The sequence below is a fragment of the Spermophilus citellus genome, assembly GCF_964194105.1.
Source record: "Spermophilus citellus genome assembly, chromosome: 8".
NCBI classification, from domain to species: Eukaryota; Metazoa; Chordata; class Mammalia; order Rodentia; family Sciuridae; genus Spermophilus; species Spermophilus citellus.
The window spans coordinates 59,368,127-59,392,702 of record NC_138189.1 but is presented as its reverse complement, the minus strand read 5'-3'; the positions used below and the strand labels follow the sequence as shown (position 1 = coordinate 59,392,702).

At 42.0% G+C, this 24,576-nt stretch overlaps 1 protein-coding gene across 1 annotated transcript in view; it reads right to left on the bottom strand.

Annotated features, from left to right (window-relative positions):
* The window catches only part of PARM1 (prostate androgen-regulated mucin-like protein 1), a 102,924-nt gene that overhangs the window by 21,146 nt on the left and 57,202 nt on the right, over window positions 1-24,576 (bottom strand). The window contains exon 2 of the mRNA XM_081304907.1: window positions 14,816-15,517. Coding sequence (XP_081161033.1) covers window positions 14,816-15,517 — 702 coding nt within the window. The remainder of the gene's footprint in view (window positions 1-14,815; window positions 15,518-24,576) is intronic.

The window sequence follows — 24,576 nt, the reverse complement described above, 5'->3', positions numbered from 1 at the left end:
AGCCAATTCCAACAAAACAAAAGCTGAATGTTTTCTTTGATATGAGGATGCAGACTCATAATGGTGATTAGTGGTGGTGGGGGGATGGATGGAATGGAGGAACTTTAGATAGGGCAGAGGGGTGGGAGGGGAAAGGAGGGAGCAAGAGGGTAGGAATGATGGTGGAATGAGTTAGACATTACCCTAAATACATGAATAAGACATGAATGGTGTGCAAATATTCTGTGTACAATCAGTGTCCTGAAAAATTGTGTTCTATATGTATAATATGAAATGAATTGTATTCTGCCATCATGTACAATAAATCAGAATATATAAAATATATATATATATATATATATATATATATATATATATATATATATAAAAAATATAAGGGTATTAAAAGAATAACAATAGCAACTAATGTTTTCTTGTTGCTTACTCTACGCAGGGATTTTCTATGGGCTTCATGTAATCTAACTCATTTAAATCTCCCAAGCACTGAAGTGTTCTCCTTACAGAATCCTGCTCTCCCCATTTTACAGCTGGGGAAACTGAGGCACGGAGATGGGAAGAGTCAAACTACACAGCTGGTACATAGAAGGGCAGGTGTGCAAGTCCGAGCTTAGAGTCTGTGCTGCTGCCCACTGGGTTCTCCCACTCCTTTGGGCTTTAGTGCTTGATCCAGGTGCACTTTCAGATAAAACCGCAGCTCTGGTCATCCTGTCTGCTTTTCGTTGGATGTTCAGGAGTCTGGGCTTGAGTGGTGGTTGGGGTCCTCTTGTAGGAACTACTGAAGGTGGGTCAGAGCTGAACAATTGAAGTTCATTGAGAAGAGGACTAATTAGAACCAGACAGAAGTCACAGAACAGCCACCTAAACAAGGTCCATGTCATTTGTTTCTAGAACGTATTGTGGCCTGAAAGAGCTGCTTAGAGTGCTGCCAGATGCAGTTCAGTCATTCCTCGGTTCTACAAGTGATTGGTTCTAAAACTCCCTGTGGAGAACCACACCCAAGGATGCTAAAGTCCCTTATTAAAAAAATGACATAGTATTTACATACAACTATTTATATAAATCATCTTTGGATTACTTATAATATCCAATGCCTTATAAATGCTATACAAATTCTTGTAGTACTGTTTTATTTGGGAAATAATAACAGGAAAATGTCTGTACATATTTAGTACAGATGTAATTAATTTTGTTCAAATATTTTTGATGGGAGATGAGAGAATACAGAGGACTAAGTAACTCAGGATATATGGTAACTGATGGTGATGGTGTGTGTGTGTGTGTGTGTGTGTGTGTGTGTGTGTGTGTGTGTGTGTTTCTCCCCAGTCATAAGACTGGGGAGAAAAGGTGAAAAAAGAAAACTTTAGTTCTCAAATACTATCTCCTAGGCAAATATTGATTTTTCTATTATTAAAGGTGCTTTGACTTTTGGCCTTGGGTTCTGCTTGAATCTTACTTCTGTTCTTCCTCCTTCTCTATTCGAAGGCAAGGGAAGCTAAATTTGTCTCCTCCTCTTTATACCCAGTCAATCCCACAATCCTGTTCTAAATGAGTTCATGGGCTCCTCTTGAGCTTGGACAGCATGGGATACAGAGAATAACAGGCCACAGCTCTGAGGTTTCCCTACCCCAATGCAGTGACAAGCATCAGACCCTGGGAGCCAAATAGGAGAATGTAGGATTGGATGGAAAGACAGACAGGAAGGTAAGTAGAGAAATGGGTGGCACCAAACTGTATTTCTATTGGTAACAGAAGTAAAGCTGAGGGTGTATTAAAACTGGAGCAGTCTTGGGAAGAAATAGGAGTGAACTGTTCAGACAACAACGAAGGCTCCAGTGGGAAGCGGCTAGGAGAAGAGACACCTGATGTTTCTGGGCTTGAAGCATCAGCATTGGGCATGGAAACAGAAACACCTCGACAGGAGTCCTTATCTGAAAAATGGGCTAATCCCTGCCCTTTCCAGTTCCTAGGGATCCTGGGAGGAGCAGATGAGATGGAGTGCTTTGTGAAATAGCACAAATGTTGATTGTAGGGTGGAGGCGTGTTGACATCTTTGTATAGCTCAGCCTCTTTACTTTATGGATTAACAGAATGAAATACCAAAGGAATGACTTAGTGACTTTCCAAAGTTCACATGTTTTACAGAAGGTATCAAGGAAATGAATAGGGAGCATGAAAAGGGTTGGGTCTTCAGGTCCAAGTCACAGGGAACTCTGAGAGCCAGTCATAGTGTTGGGTCTTGACAGTATGGGGAGCAGGATCTATGGATGTGATTTGGGGAGAGAGATGCACCATTTTTTTTTTTTTTTTTTGCAGAACCTTCTATAGTACAACTATCTCTGAGAGATCATTCCTGATGATAGATGAATGCTGCTATTTTGAGTCTTCTTTTTCTAGATGTTTGCTTTTACTCTGTATGGCACAATTTAGTGAATTTATTCTAGAATACAACTGATACTGACATCTGTAGCTGTTGGTAGTTATGCATACCATGCATACAAGATAGAGATGTATGAAATACACTATTAAACTAATGATTTCATGTGAACACATTTGGCCTGCTTTCCAGATTGGAAGTCCCTGAAAGCTACAAATACCAAACTATGCTTCTTTATTTATCTAGGCTCAAAATAAGTAATTCATAAAAAAATGATGTCTTCTGAAATGCAGTTATTTTTAAAAATTGAACTTTATTAGTAGCTATGATGTAAGGGAAAAAAAAAGCTTCTTTTGAAGCATATAGCCTGCAATTCAAATATGCTACAGAAGTGTTTTTAATTAACACAACCTAAGCCTGTCTCTCTCTCTTTTTTATTTTTTAGTTATAGATGGACACAATATCTTCATTTCATCTTCATGTGGAGCTGAGGCTCAAGCCCAGCACCCCATATGTGCTAGATGAGCACTCTACCACTGAGCCACAACCAGTGGGCAGAATTGGAATCCAAACTTTGGGCTAGGATCAATATCTGGTTCTATTTCATGTAACTAGAAGACCTAGTTTGGAGACTGGCTTCAGTTTTATCTAAAAAGCACTTGGCTTACTTAAAGCTCATGATGCAGAATAGAAATATTAATCTTGGTTGAGATAATGAAAGATGTGCACTCAAGAAGCCAAGTGCTTACCTCCTCTTCCTTCATATCCCTCTCTTGAGGACACATCAGCTGTACTTTAAGGAGTTGGTGGGGAGGGTGTGGAGCACAGGTTTGCAACTAATGCAGACCAGGGTACACACAGTCATGACAGATCTCAGTTACCATGGTTTTTAAAGTTTCCCAACACGAATGAGATCTTTTTCTCACTTGGAATTGATTTTAACTACCTCTTTAGGTCACCTAGTCTCAGTTCTCCTTTGTGTAATGCAGTCTATATGAGGTTTCCAAGAATGGCAGATGTTCCTCATCCCCTTTCTCAAAGCACAGTGACTGTCTTTCATGTTGCACAAGCTGGGTATCCCACAGCAGCTCCTGCTCGGTGGTGCCTGGGAGCATTGATCTTAACTCAGTTGGCCTGAGGGCTCTCTCTGCACCAAAACTACAGGGAAGTAGGGATGTTAGGGCCAGGTTAGGTATCCCAACTCCTCAATCATCTTTTGTGAATGACGCCTGGGGGAGAATAATGTATTACCAAAAGTTTGCCTCTGTCTTGTCATGAGCTGTCATTTATCTCCACGGATGCAAAACAGAAGTTTTTGTCATTGTTACCTCCTTCTCCATCTCTTTATTACTTCAGTGATGAAAATCCTATTACCTCAATGATTACTTCAAAGTCTGACTATAGATAAAACAATTCTGAGGAAAGAAATAAGCCAGATTTTTTAAATAAGGATGATATTTTTTTGGATTGCTCTCCATTTATTATTTCATTATTTTCTACCCATTTTTTGTTGGTTCTTTTTAGTTATACATGACAGTGGAATCCATTTTGATATAATTATATAAGCATGGAATATATCTTACTCTAATTAGAATCCCCCATTCTTTTTTTTAAAGATTTTTTTTAGTTGTAGATGGACACAATATCTTTATCATTTTTTAATTTATTTTTATGTGGTGCTGAGGATCAAATCCAAGGTCTTATGCATGCAAGGCAAGGGTGGTACCATTGAGCCACAACCCCAGCCGCACCCCCCCCCCCCCATTTCTTGTGGATATGCATGATAGTGGGATTCATTGTGGAGTATTTATATATGTATGTAAGACAGTAATGTTAGATTCATTACACTGTCTTTCCAATAAGGATGACTTTTGAGAATCATCCAGTCCATAGGGGAAGGCCCATTTTCTCAGGGGCTAGGCAGCCTTACCAAGCAAGACCTTCTACACTGCCTGCCTCTCTTGGTTCAAAGAACATAAGCAAGAAGGAAGGGAGGAACTCTCAGAGGTAGAGTATTTACTCTGTTTGCCAAATAAGGTACAAATGTATTATTTTTATCATGGAATCTGGGTGGGGATCAGAGAGTTGCAGTTTCAGGTCACCTGACCCAACACTTTCTTGGAAGCAATTTTGGTGTATTTACTATAGTCCCAAGGACTCGAGGATCTCCTAGGAACTATTAGCTAAATTTAGCCTTGTCCTCATGTAATAATCACAAAGGCCATGTAGGAACATGCTTTTGGACACTGTAGTTACCAACTTTTAATTTCTCCCAGACTCCGACCCTGAAAGTTTAAGAGATAAAATACTGGAAAGAAAAAAAAAATTCCAAATTCTAATGCAAGTTTTGGGAAGAGTACAATTTATAGGTCTTAATTGTTGACTCTTGGAAGCAGGTGGGGCCTAGTCTGAATCCTACTGCTCAGCTTTATTTGCCCCAGGTCCTGCAGACCGTTTTTATTTCCAGCTAGAAATCTCTAGTTGTTCCAACTCTCTAGCCCTTGCCTTTGAATTTCCCAAGTTTTCTGAAAGTGTTACTGTTCCAAACATGAACAGAGTTATTTTTCTCCTTCACACTTTTTGGATTATCCTTTTCTGTATTGTGCTGTTGGCAGGTACTTAAATGGACTTTTATTGCCTAATATGCACAGTAAGTATCCTTTTGGGAGTCTTAACGTGTTTTACAAACATTCTAAGTTTTCCAGTTAAGAAAATCAAAGTCTAGAGGAGTCAAAACTCTTGCTAATATCCACCTGGGGATTAAGGACCCAACTGTAATAACAATAGCTAACATTTATTTAGTGCTAACTATGTAAGAGGGACTTTATATACTTGTCTAATTTAATCCTAATAAGAATCCTGTAGAACAGGTATAGTATTATACTTGTACCCTCATCTTATAGATTAAGGAAACATGACACCCAGTGATAAATGAACTTGCCCTTTGGCCTCCCAACTAGCAAATGGCTCTGGTGAGATTTGAGCCAGGCAGTCTGACACAGAGCCTGCCTTTGGAATTACTTCACAATTTCAAAGTATTTCCGATGCCCATGCTCATGAATTTACTGAGATTTTATGATTTAATGTAAGTTCACCTTCATTTTTGAGCCTGTGGTCTATCCCTGAAGGCTATGAGTTTAACCGTGAAAGCAAGATACTACAAAATAAAAGGCCATCTTTTATTGGCCAATATTTTTCTTTCCTGAGAAAGAAGTCATGCTAAGGACAGTATCAATTTAGTATTTTTTTTATGTGATTTCCAAATATACTACTCTTCACTCAATTCTCTGGGGTGGGACTTTTAGACCCTTTTTTTGATAAGTTGAGGGCTTGTTGTTGATCTATCCTCACTTCTCTGACCAGTTACCTTATAACTAAAAAAGGCATGCTTTTTGAGTTGGAAGGTGATGATAAAGTTTTGCTCTGGATATGGAATCAGACACATTCCAAACAATTTTCCCAGTGAGCCAATAAGCTGTAGATTCATTGACAACATTAGCTGTGCTTGTAAGCTAAACCTCTCTTTCTCAGGAAGCATTTCCAAAATCACTTTAGTCATCTATTATTGGTGAAAGTATTTGAAACAGAAAAATTGTTCCAGGGGGACAGAAACTCTCCAAATGTAATAAAAGGTGACATTGGTACAATTAAAATGTATGATGGAGTTGTCTTGCTGCTAGATGACAACATAAATGGTAAATAGTTGACTTTATTACCTTGACATATATTTTTCAAAGGGCATTCTGGAAATATTTCAAAAGTAGATGAAGATTTAGGTAGTAAAAGTAAGCCATAGGAGAAATATAAGTACAGAGAAGAATTCAGAATAATTTTTAACTAAAATAAAACCTGGCAGTTGGAGCTCCTTATGGGAGTTTGCTTTGCTTTCGCTGCTAGATGACAACATAAATGGTAAATAGTTGACTTTATTACCTTGACATATATTTTTCAAAGGGCATTCTGGAAATATTTCAAAAGTAGATGAAGATTTAGGTAGTAAAAGTAAGCCATAGGAGAAATATAAGTACAGAGAAGAATTCAGAATAATTTTTAACTAAAATAAAACCTGGCAGTTGGAGCTCCTTATGGGAGTTTGCTTTGCTTTCGCTAGCTTTATGGTTTAGCATAAGTTTAAAGAATTGGGCAAGAAAGAAAAAAAAATGTGACTGCAGGCTTATAACAGTAACCATGGCAGCCCATGGGAAAGCCAAAAGTAGGAATCAGAATGATGGGAACAGAAAGGTGTGATGGGAAATGGGGAGAGAGGGGAGAAGCCCAGTGTGGCTGCAGAAATCCCTTGACACTCCCTACAGTGATGAGTGTCAGAGGAGTCTTTGTGTGCATAGTGGGACTCTTCAATTTTTCTTTATTCTCAATTTAAAGGTCAGGATTAATAAGGCTAAGAAAATAAGTGGGTTTATGACCTTACGCTTGATATTTCATCACCAAAATTCACTCATTTATTGACTGATTGGTTTATTGAACATTTATTGAACACCTACTGAGCTGGACACTCTTGGGTGCTGAGAACACATTTGTGAGCCCAAACAGACAAAGGCCCATCCTTGAAAAAAAAGTGAAGGCTGCGAACCAGGAGTCACACTGCTAGGTATATAATCACACACCATGAAGAAGAGATAGATGGGGAGGCCCACAAGAAACATCCAGAGCAAGTGACACTTGAGCGGAGATCTGAGGAATGAATCAGAATTAACCAGGCAAAGTGCTGTGTCCTGAGAGGATTTCAGGCAGAAGCATCCCAACAAGTGAAGGCCCTAAGTCAGAGAACAGCAAGTGGGTGAACCGGAGAGGCAGCCAGCATGGGTGGTGCTGAGAGGGAGAGGCAGGAGTGTGGCTGACCTAGGGTTGGTAGATAGAGGCCAATTAGAGGCTGAGGGCTTCACCCTAACAGCAGGGGATACCCTCAAGGGGCTGGGATGTAGGTGATAGCATGTTATGTATGATCTGATCAGAGTTGTATTTTATCATCATTCTGGCTGCTGTATGGAGAATAAGTCAGATTGGGGAGACCGGTGCAGAGGAGGAGAGGAGGGGCTGGTTAAGGGGTTGATGCTGTGGGATTATGGGAGTTTTGACTTGAGAATGAGCGTAAAAAGAAGTGAATGAGTGTAGTACCTACTAACAATTCAAAATCAATAGACCTAGTGATAGAGAGGAGATAGGAAGTGGAACAGAGAGACCTGGAAAGATGTGTCATTCACTGTAAGAGGCCCAGGCCTGCACATGTACAATAATGCGGTATTTGTAAACCGGAGCCTACCGATTATTGCTTTCTGATACATTCTGGACTTTTACATGATCTTCTTACAACTATATTTTATATGAGATCATTGTTTATGCCATGTTTAACTTATTTTTAATGTTTTTAAATATGATGATCATTAACTCAGTAGAATACAATTTTTTTCACTCCTAAACATTTTCTAGGCATACTTTAAAACTGTTCTTTCTTCTTTCCTATCATCTTATTCTTTTATCAAATCTATATTTGTCATGAGTGATATGGATGTCTGGTTGAGCAAATGTCCCTCACAGGTACAGAGAGGTGTCTTGATGTCTGTGATGCTCAATGACCTTGATTTAAGGTACTTACTTATTAGCATAGTTCATACTAAATAAATGCTGGAGTTCAACCAGCAATTCAAAGTTCAAAGGATTTCACCAATTCCCACAACTGCATATCCTCTTTGTAATGGAAAATACAGGGCTGTATAAGACCAGTGGACACATGGATCTTATGAACAAAAGAGAACATACACTTCGTAGAGAGAAGATTGAATATAATTTTAAAGTTTGCATGTGTCAGAACTGATGACATTTTGAATGTAACTTGATTTGCAATGTCAGCTCATCCTTCAAGCAAGCATTCACTGAGTCCTGAACTATGCTCAGAACCACTCAATTTCATTCACGGGATAAAAAGCAAACTGGAGTCAAAGTTTCCACACATGAAGAGTTCTCATTTAATAACACAAGATCACCCACATTTAACTCATCACATCTTTCTGTCTTCCTTTAAAAGTCAAAGGCTGAAAAATAAAAACCAATCAAAACTAGTTTCTTCTGCTATGGCCACCTGCTTCTCCTCCCATGGAGCAGCTCTACCCCTTAGACCCAGCTGGTGACATCTGACAATATCCCATATAGCTAATTTCCATTGTAATGCTAGGGGCTGTAAGTCCTTCCTTGACTTTGTGTCTCTACTGCTTCAGGTAAGATAGGTACAGTGGGGCAAAACGACTTAGCATTAGTGGATCCTGGCCTGGTCACTTATCAGAGAATATAAGACATTTAATCTCTTTGGATCTATTCTATCACCTGCAGAATAGACACTACTGAGTTCCCCTCAATGGATGATTCCATGGATCAGATGAAGGGCTACCTGTTAGGGATGAGCCCAATTTTCAAGTAAGCTCTTATGAATATAACTGCCATTTCTTCACAGGATAAATGTTGTAGGCAATTGTCATAGTTTGATAAGCCCAAAGGACTTGAAAGGTTGCTCTTTTATTCAGTTTACATCTGAGAGCCGTTGATGTTAGAGTAGTTAAGTGACATAGCCTGTCATCGACAATGACAAATCAGAAACCAGGTATAAACTGCTATATGTGTTTTAAGTCCTGAATTGTCTGCAACTTGTCCTAGCTATTTCTCCTGTCAGTTGAAGGCAATTAAGACAGACTCAGAAAATCAGGGATTGAACGTTTTATCTCATATGTGGAAGTTAAAGCAAAATACCGCAAAGAAGGAAGTGGGCTAGGGGTGGGGGATTGGATCATAAATATATAGGGAAGATCAGTGGAGTAGAAGGTAGAAAATGAGAGGGAGAGAGGAGGGATGGGAAAGGGGAGGAAATAATGTTATATGCACATATAAATATAACAAAGGGAATTTCAACTTTGTGCCTATGTAAAAAGTACCAATCAAAACTAAATAAACAAAGGAGAGAAAGGAAGATCAGTAGAACAGAGGGAGGAGAACAGGAGGGGTGGAAAAAGTAGGGATTTAAATAAAATTCCTTGTGTGTACTGTTAATAAACCCAACTACTATGTATAACTATAATGATTTAATTTAAAAATATATAATTCTTAGCAAGTCCTGACTGAAAGCCTTTGGTGACTATCAGTGACTTGCTGCTTGTAGCTCATTACCTTATCCTACTCTTTCTCTCTCTATTTTTTTAAAAAGATGGTAGAATGAGAGGGACATCATTACCTTATCATACTCCCAATGGTTCTCCAGCACAAGTTGTGAGGTCTTCCTTCCTGCTACATTTGCAATATCTCCCTCCATGCAGCCTGGGTCTGTCAAACTAGGCTACTTTCTATGCTCTGTACATGCTACACTGCAAACTCCAGGAGAGAAATGACTGTATTATTCATGGCTATACCCCTAATACTTAGCCAGATTCTCAGCTCATAGTGAAAGTTCAGTGTTAAAGATAGAGGGTATTTCTCTTTATGGTGAATATAATAATGATGATAACTGCTACAGCAAAATAGTAGTAACAATAATAACAACAGTGAATAGTAGTAAAATATGAACACAGTCATTGATTAAGCCACTGCTTAATAGTGACATTTATTGTCTCATCCAAACCTTAGAATAACTCCATCATGCTGATGATGCTAGCCCTATTCTGTCTGACTGATAAAATAGGTTCAGAGAGATTAAACAACTTCCCTGAAACTAGCTGATAGATTCTTCAATTCATTGATTCAACAAATGTTATTGAAAGCCTACCGTGGGTCAGGCTGTGTTCTAGCAGCTGGGGATATAAGTTACTTCTTCCTCTTTGTGAATAGGCCACTGCTTTCATGGATCTGACAGTCCAGTGATAGAAAACAGTCACTCATCTCATAAAGGAGATGAAGTCAGAAAATAGTGAGCAATTAAAAGATAAATAAAATGAGGCAGAGGGACCAACAATGATGGGGTTCCTATTTCAGATAAGGAAGTGAATAAAGGCTTGCTAAACAGAGTCCTGACAATGAATAGGAGAGAGCCATTAAAGGCCTGGAGAGACAGAATGTTTAAGGCAGGGGCAGCAATAAGTGCAAAGGCCCAGGCGGGAGTATTATTTGTATGTTCAATAAACAGAAAGATTGCCAGCGTGTTTGAGAGTGGAAGAAGAGGCCATGCAGGTTCAGATCATGCTGAGCATTGTGGGCACAAAACAGACTTTGCCCTTTACTCTGATTCAGAGGGGAAGCAATTATAGAAGTTATAGCCAAGGAGCAGCAGAATCTGTTCTGAGCTTTTTATAAAAAAAAAAAAAAGTTTTTATTTACCCCAATGTTATTATTTCAACATGCAACCCATCTAAAAATTATTGTTTCCATTCTTCTTTTAGTACTAGGTCTTGGAAATCCAGTGTGTATTTTACTATTACAGAACATCTCAAATGGGACTACACATTTCATATGTTCAAAAGCCACATCTGGATATTGGCTGCTGAATTGGCCACCCAGGCATCAGCCTAACAAGGCAGCCCTCCCTTCACTTTTGACCTTGTAGAGCTCAGATATGAAGATTGACATGAGCACCAGCCACATCCTTGGAAAAAGAGGTCAAGGTCAGAGGAGCATTTGGATTCTGAACTCTTCCTTTGACTAGGAGGCAACTGAGGCTGGTTATCAGACAGCAATGCAGAGTTCAGGACAAACATTAAACAGACCCTAAAGTCCTGTGAGTTTTAAAAGGCTCTCTCTGACAAGGCTGTGGTGAGTGGTGAGACCAGTTACAGGAACGACAGAGTAATCCACTTGAGAGATGATGGAAGGGTGAGGAGTGATCAGTGCAGAGCCGATGCGTCAGATGGGGAGTTATGTGAGAAAGACAGGAATCTAGGATCACTGCCAGGGTCTTGGCCTAAGGAACTGAAAGAAAAAAGGGCAAGAGAGAGGGAGGAGCACACTGAGAGGTGAGGAACTCATCTCATATGATTTCAATGATATAAAACAGGGATAGAATTTTAGATCTCAGGGAATCAGCATACAGATGTCATTTAAAGTCATGGACCAGGGTGCAATCATCTCAAGAATGAGTGTGGAGGGAGGAGGAGAGGGGAGGGAACTCTAAGATGGAGAGATCGTGGAGGGAAGAAGACAGTGGTGGCCCTGGACTGCTCAACCTGTACGGTGCAGCAGGGTGAGGGGGAGAAGTGAGGCAGAGGTCAGAATAGATGAAGGACCAAGACAAAACTTGTCCAGGACTTTAGTGGAGGCAGTGCTTTAGAGATGAGGGCAGTCACCATAACAGTCCTGGTCCATGGCTGCTGACAGGTCTGCTGAAACCAGGCCTGAGAATTAACCACCAGAACTGGAAATGTGGAAGGCATTGATTCCTCACCAAGGGCAGTTTCAGTGCTCACAACTGGCAGGGGGCGGGGGTGGTAGATTCTCTGTAGCATTGCGTGTGCAGAATTACTTGTCATGCCGCTGAGCCTCACCTTCACACACAAGCACAAGAAATACCCTTGCCTGAAATCCCCTTTTGCTCTTCTTAAGCCCTAATCCCCTTTATCTCCTGCAGCTCAGCTCCTAGCTCCCTCCACTAGGGAGCCTTCCCCAATCCCTGTAGTCAAGCTTAGCATCCAAAGCATTTGCCTTGCTTCAAAATTATTCATTGGTGACCACGTTCTGGTATTTGTTGAGCAGATGAGTCCTTGGTTAAGAGAAATGTGTTGTGTGAACCCACTTGGAATAAGCCAGATGACCCTGCAAAAGTTTGGTCTTATGCTGCTCCTACCTGAGACAGTACATAAGTCACTGAACAAGAACATCCCCAGATCCTGGAGGCAGATTCTCATGGGGAGCAATGCAGCAATGCTGTGTGGTGATAGGGACTTGACTGTGGGTTAGGGATCTGGCTCTGGGGCCATCTCTGCCACTGAACTGTGTGACCTTGAGCAAGACACTTCAGACTTCCGGGACAGAGTTTGAAGAAACTTTTAAATGAACTTTGAGATTGTACCACTTTGTCCCAAAGATCCTTCCACCCATCTCAGTTCACTGTCAGAAACTAAGAAGGTGAGAAGAGTTCCTTGTGCTTGTGTCCTTTCTCTTCTTGAACTATGGAAAACTCAAACACTCAAAAATCAGAACTTACACTCTACATCAAGCACAATAAGCATTCTTTTCTTTACTAGATTGTAAGGGATAAATCTTCTCTGGACTGTGAAATGCACACTGGTCCATGCTCAGTTATCTCCCCTTCACCTGCCATGCCAATCTCTTCCCCATCCATGCAAGCATTCCTTCATTCATTTACTCTGGAGTTCTACTGTGTGCAAGTTCTCTAGAACTACAGAGGTTCTGACCCAATTCTGCCACTAAGTTTGTGCCTCTTGACCCAGCTGAGTTGAAGATATCAAGACGCGTGGCCTAAAAATCAAGATGAAATATTAGAACAGAGCTCTTAAAAAAAATTCAAGAAACCAGAGTACTTTTAGAAAAGAATGGATATGTCAGATTATGAGGATTTGAATATGACAAGCTCAGACTTTTTGTTCAGGACTATTGATCTTCCATGTCTAGACTATGTTGGAGGGGACAGAGAGTGGAATGAGGGAGACCAGTTGGAAAATGGAAGTAGTGCACACAGGTGGTAGTAGAAGACTGAACCAGGAAAGAGAAAAGCGATGGGGGGGTGGGCATGTCTACAAGGCCATACTTGGATGTCCACTTTGTTAGAGTCTTTAAGACTCCCACTCTGCTCCAGGCACCCCGCTATGCCACAGATGTTACTCGCATGATGGGGGTGGGGTGGGGGGGTCATGGTGGTGGGGCTGGGGGGTGGGGGCAGGATAGAGATAGAGACAGAAGGCACACACCCATGGTAGTGCTGTAAGTGCTGGCCTGCAGGTATAAACAGGGTACCAAGGGGGTGGGAACTAGATAACCTCCTTTGGCCTCTGCAGTTCTACCCCCGACCCTTCTGTGAGTAGTCATCTAGGAGGCTGACCTGTTGGGACTACTAATAGCTTTCTTGGTTTCTGTATCCAAATCAGAGAGGGAGAGGGAGGGCAGAGTGCTCCCTTCACAGGCAGTTGACCTTGGAATAGAGGTGTCCTTCAACCAGGAGTCACTGCTCCCATCAAGACGGTCTCTTCTACAGGCCTCTCCCCTTCTGGGTTCTGGTCAGAACCCTCTCAGGCCTGACTGTCCTGTGACCAAGATCCTCTGTGGGTCCCCTGTTCCCCTGCCAGACTTTGTAATTCGTTCCTTTATCTCAGTTTGAGAGTCTCTCTTGTTGGGACTCTCACTGATATTCTGAGCCTTTTGAAATACGAATTTACAATTCTTTGGGACTTTTCCCTTATGCAGTGTGGACTCTTCCAGGAGGAATCAGGTCTTTGTTAATCTTAGTTCTGTCTTCACGCCACACTGTCTAGCATGGTTTTTACTCATAGTGCTCATTTATTATTTGTTAAAAGATGTGGATTTCTTCTCAGTGACAGCCTTTCATTTGACCCTCGCCTGTCCAGAATATTCTGGGTAGCTGTGCCTGTCACGGGCCCACCCAGGGGAAGCTGCAGCTCCATTGCCCCCTTCACCTTCTGGCTGTTCTCGCCTCACTCTATCTCAGCCAAACGACCCGCTCCCATGAAAGCCTTTTCCCATCCCACACCCTAAAATTTACAGTTTCACATTGATGGCAGATACATGTAGCCTCAGAAAAGACCCTAAATATTGCTCCATCAGAATTTCCAAGATTGCAAAATAAAGATAAAAATAATAACTTTACAGTGTTGCTGGGAGAATAAAAAAACAAATGCAATACCCTGTGAAATTTATTGCCTTTCCCATGAACTACATCAGTGACAATAAAGAATAAGCAAGTTCTCTCCATCTCTATCCTACTTCGACTGGTTTCCAAGAGGTAAACACTTCTTTAAAAAACTGAGTAGAATAATAACTGATATTTCCTGAGCACTTACTCCCTGCCAGGAACTATTCTAAGCACTTTATATGTCAAAAACTCATTTCATCTCCTCAAGAACAGTATGCAGTAGAATCTATTCTGTGCCCATTTTACATGTGAGAAAAGACAAAGGCACAAAGAGATGAAGTCACTTGCTCAAAGTCCAGAGTCAGAATGGAAATCTAGGAAGCTTGACCCAAGGTCATGTCGTTAATCCTCTCACTCTATAGCATCACTCATTTATAATCTCTGTGACATTGTAAGAAGACAAGAAGACAAAACAGGTGACCATCAGCTCTAATGAATAATATGTCATGTGGAAATTATCAAGTGACAAAAATTAAATTCGCATTCTTATGGAAACTCTTGCAAGTTATCATTACCTTCAGGTGTCACACTCCAAAACTCCAACGGAGTCATGTTTGGGTATCAGAATGGGTTCTTAACGTCTCAGCATGGGCAAGAACACTTGTGCTTTCTAGATGGAGACTCACCTGAACTTAACGCGTGTTCTACCTCCTGCATGATCAGGAAGGTGGTGGTAGTCTCAGACTCGCATATCACTGTCTTGGGCTCAGTTTCCTGCTGTGTTTTCTCCTTGGGAACTGGCTCCATTGTGGCCTGGGAAGTAGGTGTGTGACCAGAGCTGTGCTCCTCTGTTGGGGACTCTGATGTAGCTGGAGCTCCTGTGGTCTGGGTGCTGGTCACAGTGGTGCTGTGGTTGGAGGTGACAGAGGCAGAAAGGATCTCAGGTGGTAAGGTGGATGAGGAGGAGGAGGGTGAAGAGGCCGGAGCTTGAGGGGAGAGGGATGTAGGGGACTGCGACCCTTCAGCTGGCACACTCACTTCAGGACTGCTGGAGTTGTGTTCCTCGGGCATGGGTGTCACGTGTACCACACTGCTGGTTGATAAGAACGCAGGAAGCGAGGGGCCTGGGTTTGTGCCTTCCCAGCTCGAAGATGGGCTGGTGATTGCCTCTTCTGTGGGTTCAATGGACACATGCTTGGGCAGTGCAGATGTCGGGGCTATGTCTGTGACTGGGAGTACCGAGGTATTGTGAACACCACTGGCTGGGGACGCAGTGAGGGCCACAGGGTTCTGTGCAGAGCTGGTCCAGGTGGAGGCCGGTGGGGTTATTTTTGCCGGAAGAGAAACAGGCAAGGAGGTTGATGTAGGCAGGCTCTGGACCCTCAATCCTATGAAAGAGCCAGTACAAAAGCAGTTACTATGTGAAAACCACATAATATGTCAAATAGCAGTGAGGTGCTTGCCCCACAGCTGTTTTACAGTACTGTCACAGGTATTTCTCATTTTACACTGTGCCCTCCATGATTGTGGAGGTGACTTTTAAAAAATATTCTTCCCACTAATTGCTCTCCTCTTGCTTTGTGACTCTCTGTAGGAACCAGCCTGAAGGCTCTGTAAGAGCAATTAGTGGGTCAGTCAGCTCAAGTAAGTGGAGTAAACTAGTCTCATCCCCTTCTCGCTTAAACCAGTGTTCTTCAGGGGTGAGACTGTCCCTCCCAGCCAGCTGACTTGCTGGAATTTGACTGGATGGCTGGGGCATTGGCTTCACAACAACTGGAGGGATGCTGAGGTGCATGCAGTGGGGAGAGAGGTGTGGTCGGACCTGTGTGCTGACTGGCAGGAAAGGAAGCTGTGTCTGCAGAGGGACTTCAGTTCCACCCCACCCTGCAGCAAAAGCAGAGGACCTCCCTGATTGGCTGTTCGCTGGCCCTTGGCACTTAGCACAGGGAAGCAGAACCTGGTGGCTGTGATGAATACATATGTGAGCACTTTTCCAACAGAGGAGGAAAGAGGCGGGAGGTCCCAGAACAGAAGCTAGCAGGAGTGATTTGAGGTTTGGAAATATATTCTGAGCCTGGAACCCAGTTTGTTGAAATCCGAGCCTGGGCTTTTCACCATCATATCATTTTGCCTCGTGTTCTTCATGTTTTATAGAATTTTAAATTCCTTTTCTGTCTCTCCCTTCCATCCTTCATTTATCCATCTGTTTTATCCATTCATTTATTGTTTAATGAGCAGCTTCTATGTGCTAGTTACTCTGGTAGACACAGGTTTAGGATCTCACCTTCTAGCTAACACTTCTCTTGCTTGCCTCCCCACCTCCTTTTCCTCCCCCAAGTAGCTTTTCCCTACTTGTTTCCATCTTGGTAGGTGGGACCCCCATTCACAAATTTACTCATTAAAAACTGGGACACCATCCTTCATGCATCTCTGTCTCTCACACATCACATCAAATCCAGTAGTGAGTCCTGAGGATACTACTCTGGAAATATCTGTGTTATCAGAGGGTAAGTTTCTTGTCTAACTCTTTGTTATTCCACCATGATATATGCCCACTGCTGACATCTTGTTAGGTTTCAACTATTTAACCTTACATACCCTTGGGAGATTTCCTTGAAGCATGCACATAGGTAAAGGCCAACCAAGATCAAGACTCAGAAGGAGGAGAACTTAGGCTAGATACCAGAATAGAAGAAAGGATAAAAGACTAATGGGGAAGCATTCACATAAAATCTGCTGACTTATCATTCAACCCCATGCAACAGATTTGGGAGTTGATAGAAAACTGTGCTACAGAGTCTGTATTCAACTTAACATTTGGATTTTCATCAAAATAATAGATTTTATTTAAAAGGAGTTGGTGGAGGTTGGGGTATAACTCAGTGGTAGAGTACTTGGAGTACTTGCATTGCATGTGTGTGGCCCTGAGTTCAATAACCAGCACTGAAAAAAAGAAAAGAAAAATAAAAAATAAAAATAAGTTGATCAAGACTGTGAATTGCAAGAGAGTCATACTAAACAGGAAAACAGGCTACATGGTATTCCATGCTGTAATAATAGTCTTTTGATGGCCATGAACAGTCAACAGTTTTAGGAATAAAGACACATCAGGAAGTACTTGAAATATGGACAAAACAACAGTTAGGATAAATATTATTAAAACATTGGAACTTCACATGTGACCTTTGGAACTTACTGGCTGTTTCCTGGCAGTCCCTGTGGCTGATTAAAGATTCTAAGGGCAAAAAGATGACTCCGTTTAACTTCTGTTCATTAGAATCATATATGGGCAGATGGAGGCAGAGAGCCTCTGTCTGGTAGCCCAGTCAAAGTATCTCTGGAAGTCTGAGACAAACAAGAGATCTTTAAAGAAGCATCTATTCATTCATTCATTCATTCAAGTTTTTAATGAGCAGATTCTATGTCCATGGCTTTGCCATTGGAGAGTTCTCCATCTAGTAGGACAGAAAGGATATTCAATTTCCTATAGTATGATGTGGAAAGTACTTTATAAAAGTAAAACTGACTTGCAATGAGAGCCCTGAGAAAAGATTAATAAATTCTATAAGGAGAATACAGAATGTAAAATATACAAATGTCCTTTTCAAATGACGTTTAAAAAAGTCATTAGAAGAGGTGACATTTGAATCGGTTCTGAAAGGAGAAGAATGTACATGATGCTGCTTCAGATCTATGTTGTTCAGGGTGATACTTGCATTGTCATTTCCAGTGGAGCTAAAAACTTCAGTATGGAAATCCTTACAGTACTACAGATGACATGCTCCAAGAATGAGTTTGTTTGCTGCAGACTCCCATTTTCTGGTTTAATTCTTATTAATATACTTTCATACTCCTACCCTACGTTCTTCCAAAGAGGACTGGAAATGGTCATTCATTTCCCATGATTACCTACTATGTAATTATTTAGAGTATTTTGTGGTCTAGTTCAGGTAGTTTCTACTCCTAACAAACCAATGATGCTTGAAATTGTGTGACAGTGTAGGTTATTATCACTTGAATGAGACACTTGAAACCTCTGCTTTGCCATATTTGATGGGACCTTCCATGCTGCCCTGACTGCCTGGCGGTGAGTCCTCCTTCTGCATGAAGACAGCCAAGGCTAAGACATCCTGGCTCTCCTAGAGAATGCTGGCTGTTGCAGTCCACTTGAACGGCTGTAACTACCACAGATTGAGTGCTTAATAATAAACTTATTTCTTGCAGTTCTGGAAGCTTGAAAGTCTAAGATCAAGGTGCTAGTCAATTCAGTTTCGGGCAAGGGTACACTTCCAGGCTCAAAGATGGTCACCTACCAGCTATTTCTCTCATAGCCTTTCCTTGGGAAAGTTGGATGGGGGGAGGAAGGGAAGAGAAAGAGACAGTACAGATGCTCTGGTGTGTTTTATGAGGGCAATGATCCCATCATGAGGGACCCACTCTCATTACCTCATCAAAATGTAATTACCTCCCAAAGGCCACATCTCTAAACCATCACTCGCAGGCTAAGGCTTCAACATTCCAAAACCCTAAGACATTCTGAAATATGGTTTCTGCTTTCTTATATGTACAGCTTGTGTTTCCTGAAGGATATAAAACTTAATAAGTCTAACAGGGAAGAATAAATGTTTTCTTAGGATTTCCAAAAACAATTTCCGGGCTGGAGAGGGCCTAAGGGATAAGTGGGTATAACCTTTTATTTGCAAATAGAGGGACAGATGCAGAAAGGAAAAGTGATGTGAACAGGCAGTGTCTGCCTAGAAAGAACTGTGTAAAGACAGAGTCAGAACTGGACCTTCCACCTTCTGCCCCCATAAACACACTGTGCCCCAGCCTCAAGAAGGCTGGTAAATCTTACTGCAGCAGGCTTCATTATAGAGTAAGCAAGTGGGAGCCCATTGGAAGACTGGCAACTGAAGGAGGTAAAACAAATGTAGTGCCCCCATACTCCTTCCCACCCACAGGAAAGCTATTTTCCTTTGGGCTGGGGTTGGGGGAAAAATCAGTTTTAATATTTCCTTAAGAAAAATGGCAGTTAACAGAATGAAGAGATCAAACCCATTAATTTCTCATATAGAGGTGAATAAGCATTGTTTAAAAAACAGGATGACAATGCTGGACACGGTGGGCCCTGCCTAGCCATGGACAGGCCCACATGCATGAAATGGAATGATTCCAGAAAGATATCTCTGAGAATTAGCCCAATGTGAGGTCAAAGGGCATGAGTGCAACCTAATCTGAAGTTCCTCCTTGTGAGTTTACAAATGGTGATCGTGGCTGGAGTTCACTCTGACTCAAGCCTCCAGGTTGCAGGAACTGCTGACAGATTGTTGCTCTGAAGAAAAGGCATCCAGATTCTTAGTTGGATAGAAAATTATTTATTTCTATGTGTATTGTCTTTTATGGGGGAGACCAATAGCATTGTTTACATCTCTCTGGTATTTGAAAGAGCTTCATTTTGGCTTCCTCCCTGTTTCTGGCCTTATTAGGAATAGGGATGTAGGGGCTGAGGTCTGGGACCTGCAGGCAAATCCTCCTAGTGCTGAGAGGAGTTACAAGACACTCCAGGCTGGAGAGTCTGCATTCTGCACCTCCTGACCCACCTGAGTATCAGGAATGCAGGTCAGTGAATGGCCTGAACTCTGTCACCTTTCCTGGATTCCATGAGTAGCAACCTGGGCCAGTGTCTGCATTGCTCACTCTATTTCTTTTTTCCCTTTATGCCTTCTCCTTTCTTGCCCCAGGCTTGTCGAGTACCTGATAAAACATGTGACAAAGCTTTTTGCCAATTTGGTGAAACTTGATTAAAACACAGTTAAGCCCTCCCCTGCTGTTGCCAAGTCAGCCAGGTGTTGCCTGTGCCCTCCTGGCTGAGGCCCCAAGGCTGCTGGAGGTCTGCGTGCTGAGTGATTGCTAACAGTGACTCCACACAGCACCACAGGGGACTTCTGGAAAGGCCAAGGGGACGGACACACACACACACACACACACACACACACACACACACACTCTCACACACACTCAGTGAGTAAAGGAGCTGAATGCTCTATTGAGTGCTTTACAAGTGTCACCTCATTTTGTCATCACATAACCTCTACAAGGTAGGCACCTTTGTTATCTCAGTTTCACAGATAATTAGACGGAGGCTCAAAAATGTTAAATCACTTCCTAAGTTTACCAGGCTAACAGGCAGCACAGCTGAAGCTTGAACCCCAAATTGTCTTGCTCTGGGCCCAGCCTGCCAATCATTCTGTGGTATTGAACTGAGAGATGTAAGGGTGTTTTTGAGGTCTAGGCCCTATGTTTGCAAGGCAATCAACCCTCAATTTTCATCAGTCTCCCCTAATAAAGTCTATAATAAGGACCCCTGGAGCGATCTTAAGAACACTGTCTGGCTGTAGGAACCTTTCCTTCTCTTAATCCTATCACAGGATTGTACATGTCCTGGGGATAAATCCTGAGCTCTCTGGCACAACACAACAATTTTTGTGGTCTCTCCACTCCACCCCCATGGGCCTGAGATCTTGTCAATCTGAATCACAGTGAATGCTTGAAATATTCTAGAACCATCTGCCTCCCTGCTTTTGCACCTGCTGTTCTTCCTACCCTGACTGTTCCTCCCAGACTCCCCTTTTGCCATTCCAGTTCTGAGTAATGACAACTGGATGGAGCCCTTCTCTGTGTGGATGCAGCACTCGACACAGACTCACTGTGGCGCACAGTATCATGAAGCATCATTTCTTGCTGCACTTGTCTCGGATCACGTCGGGAGCCCTGATAACAAGGACTGTGACTTGCCTTTCTTGCCTTAGTGCCTGGCATAGAGAAGGTGCTTGATACATATTGGGTGAAAACATGGATTTTCTACCCCTTGAAAAACAGGAATGTTGTTTGGCTTATATGCTGAGTCACCATCGCAGGAATAAATCCTTTCTTGGATTAGCTTTTAAGTTCTATAAAAATGATCAACTAACAAGCAATTTTGGATGGGCCTCCAAATAGGCTGTTATTTTTATTTGCTTCTTTCCAGAGACTGCAGTCATTTCTTTATGCATGTTATAGACCTGAGTCATCAGCTCTTGAAATACTGACTGTGTGTGTGTGTATATATACACATTTTTTTTTCAATATCAAAGCTGGGTTTTAATATCTAAAAGGTTGAGTGAGACATGCCCCCACAAGTTTCCCATGTTGTCTGGTTGGGGCTGCTGAGGATACCCAGTACTCTAGAAAGTTCATCTAACATCTGCAAAAGCATTACTCATCAGAATGTGGTCCAACCATATGGTATCTGAAAGCATATGTCTAGACAGAATATGTATGCCCCAAAGTCATCCAACTGTGTTTAAGAAGATACTCGTTTCAAGTAGAAAAGCTGTATTCTCCGGAGTGTTTTGTTTATGGAAATGAGATATAATTCATTCCAAAAAGAGGAAAGAGCTTCTGTTTTCTGGCCACCAAATCAGAACCTGCAGACCTGGCATATGACTCAATTTCTCCATCCTTTAAATCAGTACTAATGATATCACCAGGCTCCCTGTGGGTGCTATGAATGCTAATGAGAAAATAACATTGTGAAGAATCTTGTGCTTCCTGGGGGAAAAAAATATGCCATTTTCTTTCTTTTCTCTTAGGAGCAACATCTGTCTTTGTCAGTCAAATGCTTCCCAATACTTGCTGCTGCCTCCAGGCTGGGTGGTTGGCCCCTGGGGAGGCTGTGTGAGCAGGGATGCTGACACATTCCTAAAATTCTGAGGGTACCATATTGAAGCTTTTCAGGTGGGACAGTGGAGAGAAGGAATGACAACAGAGGAGGGTGAATAACTTTTTAAAAGTCATTTCATGGTTGATAGGGAGTACAGCCTCCTGTAGTGGGTAGTAGCAAGGGAGAATAGCCATGTTCAGTTATTGGGGGATTTCCTGAAGGACAATGTCATGATCTCTGTTTCTTCCCTTTCATAGGCTCAACCCTAATATTTGTGGGGTCCAGAGAAAGAGTATACACAGAATCCCACACGGACAATATCAAATAGGCAACTGTTATACATTAAGATGTGGCTGTAGCCATGGCCTGGTCTGTGCCCCATCCAGGTCTCTGAAGGCCATTAACAAGGGATCTCTGGTGACTCTGAAGCTAAGGGACCAGGATCTGCTGGGGCAGTGGAAGCCAAAACTGCACCTCAGTCCACCCAAACCCAGGATGGAGGTGACCTGGACAGGTTGCCCTAGGCATCTTTATGTGCAGTTTCTTCTTCCCCATGCCTCACTTTTCTCAGGAGGATTTTTAGACATTCCCATGCAGAAGGGAAGGAGCAGATGCAGGCCACACTTCAGGTAACAGAGGCAGCCGCTCTGGTTCACAGAGTGATTCTCTCCTTCCTCCCCTCCCTGTGTGTTGCAGGTCACGTCCTCTGCCCTGCCAGCCCAGGTCACCTCCCAGGTCCCTTTCTTGTTTGCTCACTTACTTACCAAAACTTAAAATGCCTCATGGGATTAAAAAGAAACATGCTTTTGTGTGTGGATGTTTGTAAAATTCAGGGGTCTCTTGTGGAGTTGAGGAGTGGCAATCTGTTCCACCCACCTCTTTCAATCCCAAGTCCCAATCTAGTCATTTCTTATCCCTGAAACCCTGCAAATAATCAGAACTTAACAAAGCCCATACAATCACTCTGCACTGAGTTTCTTTCTTCAAGGGTCGTTTTCAGGCTTCCGATGGCCCAGATAGCTGAGGTGGCCCACAGGCACTTGTCCACTTCTTTACCCATATGGCTTCCAGCTCAACTGCTGGCACCCTCCATGACTCCTTGTTCCACAGAGAACAGGAACCCACTGAGTGGTCAGCTCCCTGGCAATCTGCCTTTAGAAGGGCAGGTCCTGGGACACCCAGGCAGATGCACTCCAACATTTTTGTTGGTGAGTTAGCAGGCAATCTGATTGCTCACAGGATGACATCTATGAACTACAGCCAGGCCTTGTATTGCTGTTGGCTTCACCTCCAAAGTCCACGCTGGCCATCAATGGTCAGGCAAGAGACTAGGGATGGCTTCAGGGCAAACACTAAGAAAATGACTGGGGATGTTTTCTCTGATCCTGGAGAGGGCAGCAGGGACCTTCTGAGAGAAGATCAATAGCTTGTGACACTGGTATGTCCCTTTCTCTCTCTGCAACCAATTCTTCTAAGGTTTTCTGTTAAAGAGGCCGGTCATGAATGTTTCATGGTTTCTTTCTTTATTTTTTAAAATGAAAATAGAGCTCACATGTGATAAAATGCCTACATCTTAAGTATCCAGCCCAATAAAGTTTTATATGTGTCCACACCTGTGTCACCACCTGATAGGGACTCAGAATCCTTCCAGAACTCCAGGAAGTTCCCAGTGTCCTCTCATAATGTGCCTTTTATGACTTTTGTCACTTAGCTTTGTTTTGCCTGCACTTGAACTCTACATAAGTGGAAGCTTTCAGTGTGTGCTCTTTATGTCTCTGTTCTTTTCACTCATTCTGAGACTCACTTGTGTTGTGTGTATTTCCAGCTCAGCCTTTTTTCACCAAAGGACTGTGTTCAATTGTATTATAAATGTGTTCAAATACACCACAATTTCTTTGTCCATTCCACTAGTGATGGACACTTGGGCTGTTTTCAGATTAGGACTATTACAAATAAAGCTTCTTGCTTCATAGCTTCTCACTGAACACTTTTTAAATCTGCCATATTCTGTGTAATTTGCAAGTATTAAATCATTAATCTCACAATATACTTAGGGTGTTATTGATATTTTCTTTTCATAAGTGAGCAAACAGAGACATGAAGGATTTAAATAGCTTTGCAGGATATACAATTAGAAAAGAATACACCTTGGATTCAAACTCTAGAAAGTAGCCTACCTTTAGACTTGCCCTCTTAACCACCATGCTATACAGTCGCCTGCAATGGTTAAAACTAGAAGCCAAACCATTTATTTTCTGTGTGACCTTGCAATCACTCTGCTTCCTCATCTACAAACTTGGGATAATAATACTATCTTTATTCAAAGAGTATTGTGAAGATTAAACAAATAATTCATGTAAGGATAATGCCATTGTTTGGCTAGTCCACCAGCCATTTCCAATCCCTTCTTGCTGTCTTTAAATAGAGAATATAAAAGCTAAATGCTACCTTCCTACAGTCCTTCGCAGCTAAAGGGTATCAATGTACTTCAGTTCTATGCAATAAAATTGTTAGAATATTAGGCTAAGAGACTCCTGGAAAAGTTCTGTCTCCTTATAAAAGGAATATGTAGGAAGGGGAACTCTCTCGAGCTTATCTTTAATGCTTGTCTGTCCTGCTCGTCTTTAAAGCAGATGTGATGTCTGGCACAGTGGCACTCATCTTGTGAAGACAAGGATGAAAGTCAATCCACTAAGGATAAAGAAAATGAAAGAGAAAAAGAACCTTTCCCCTTAACCTGAAAAA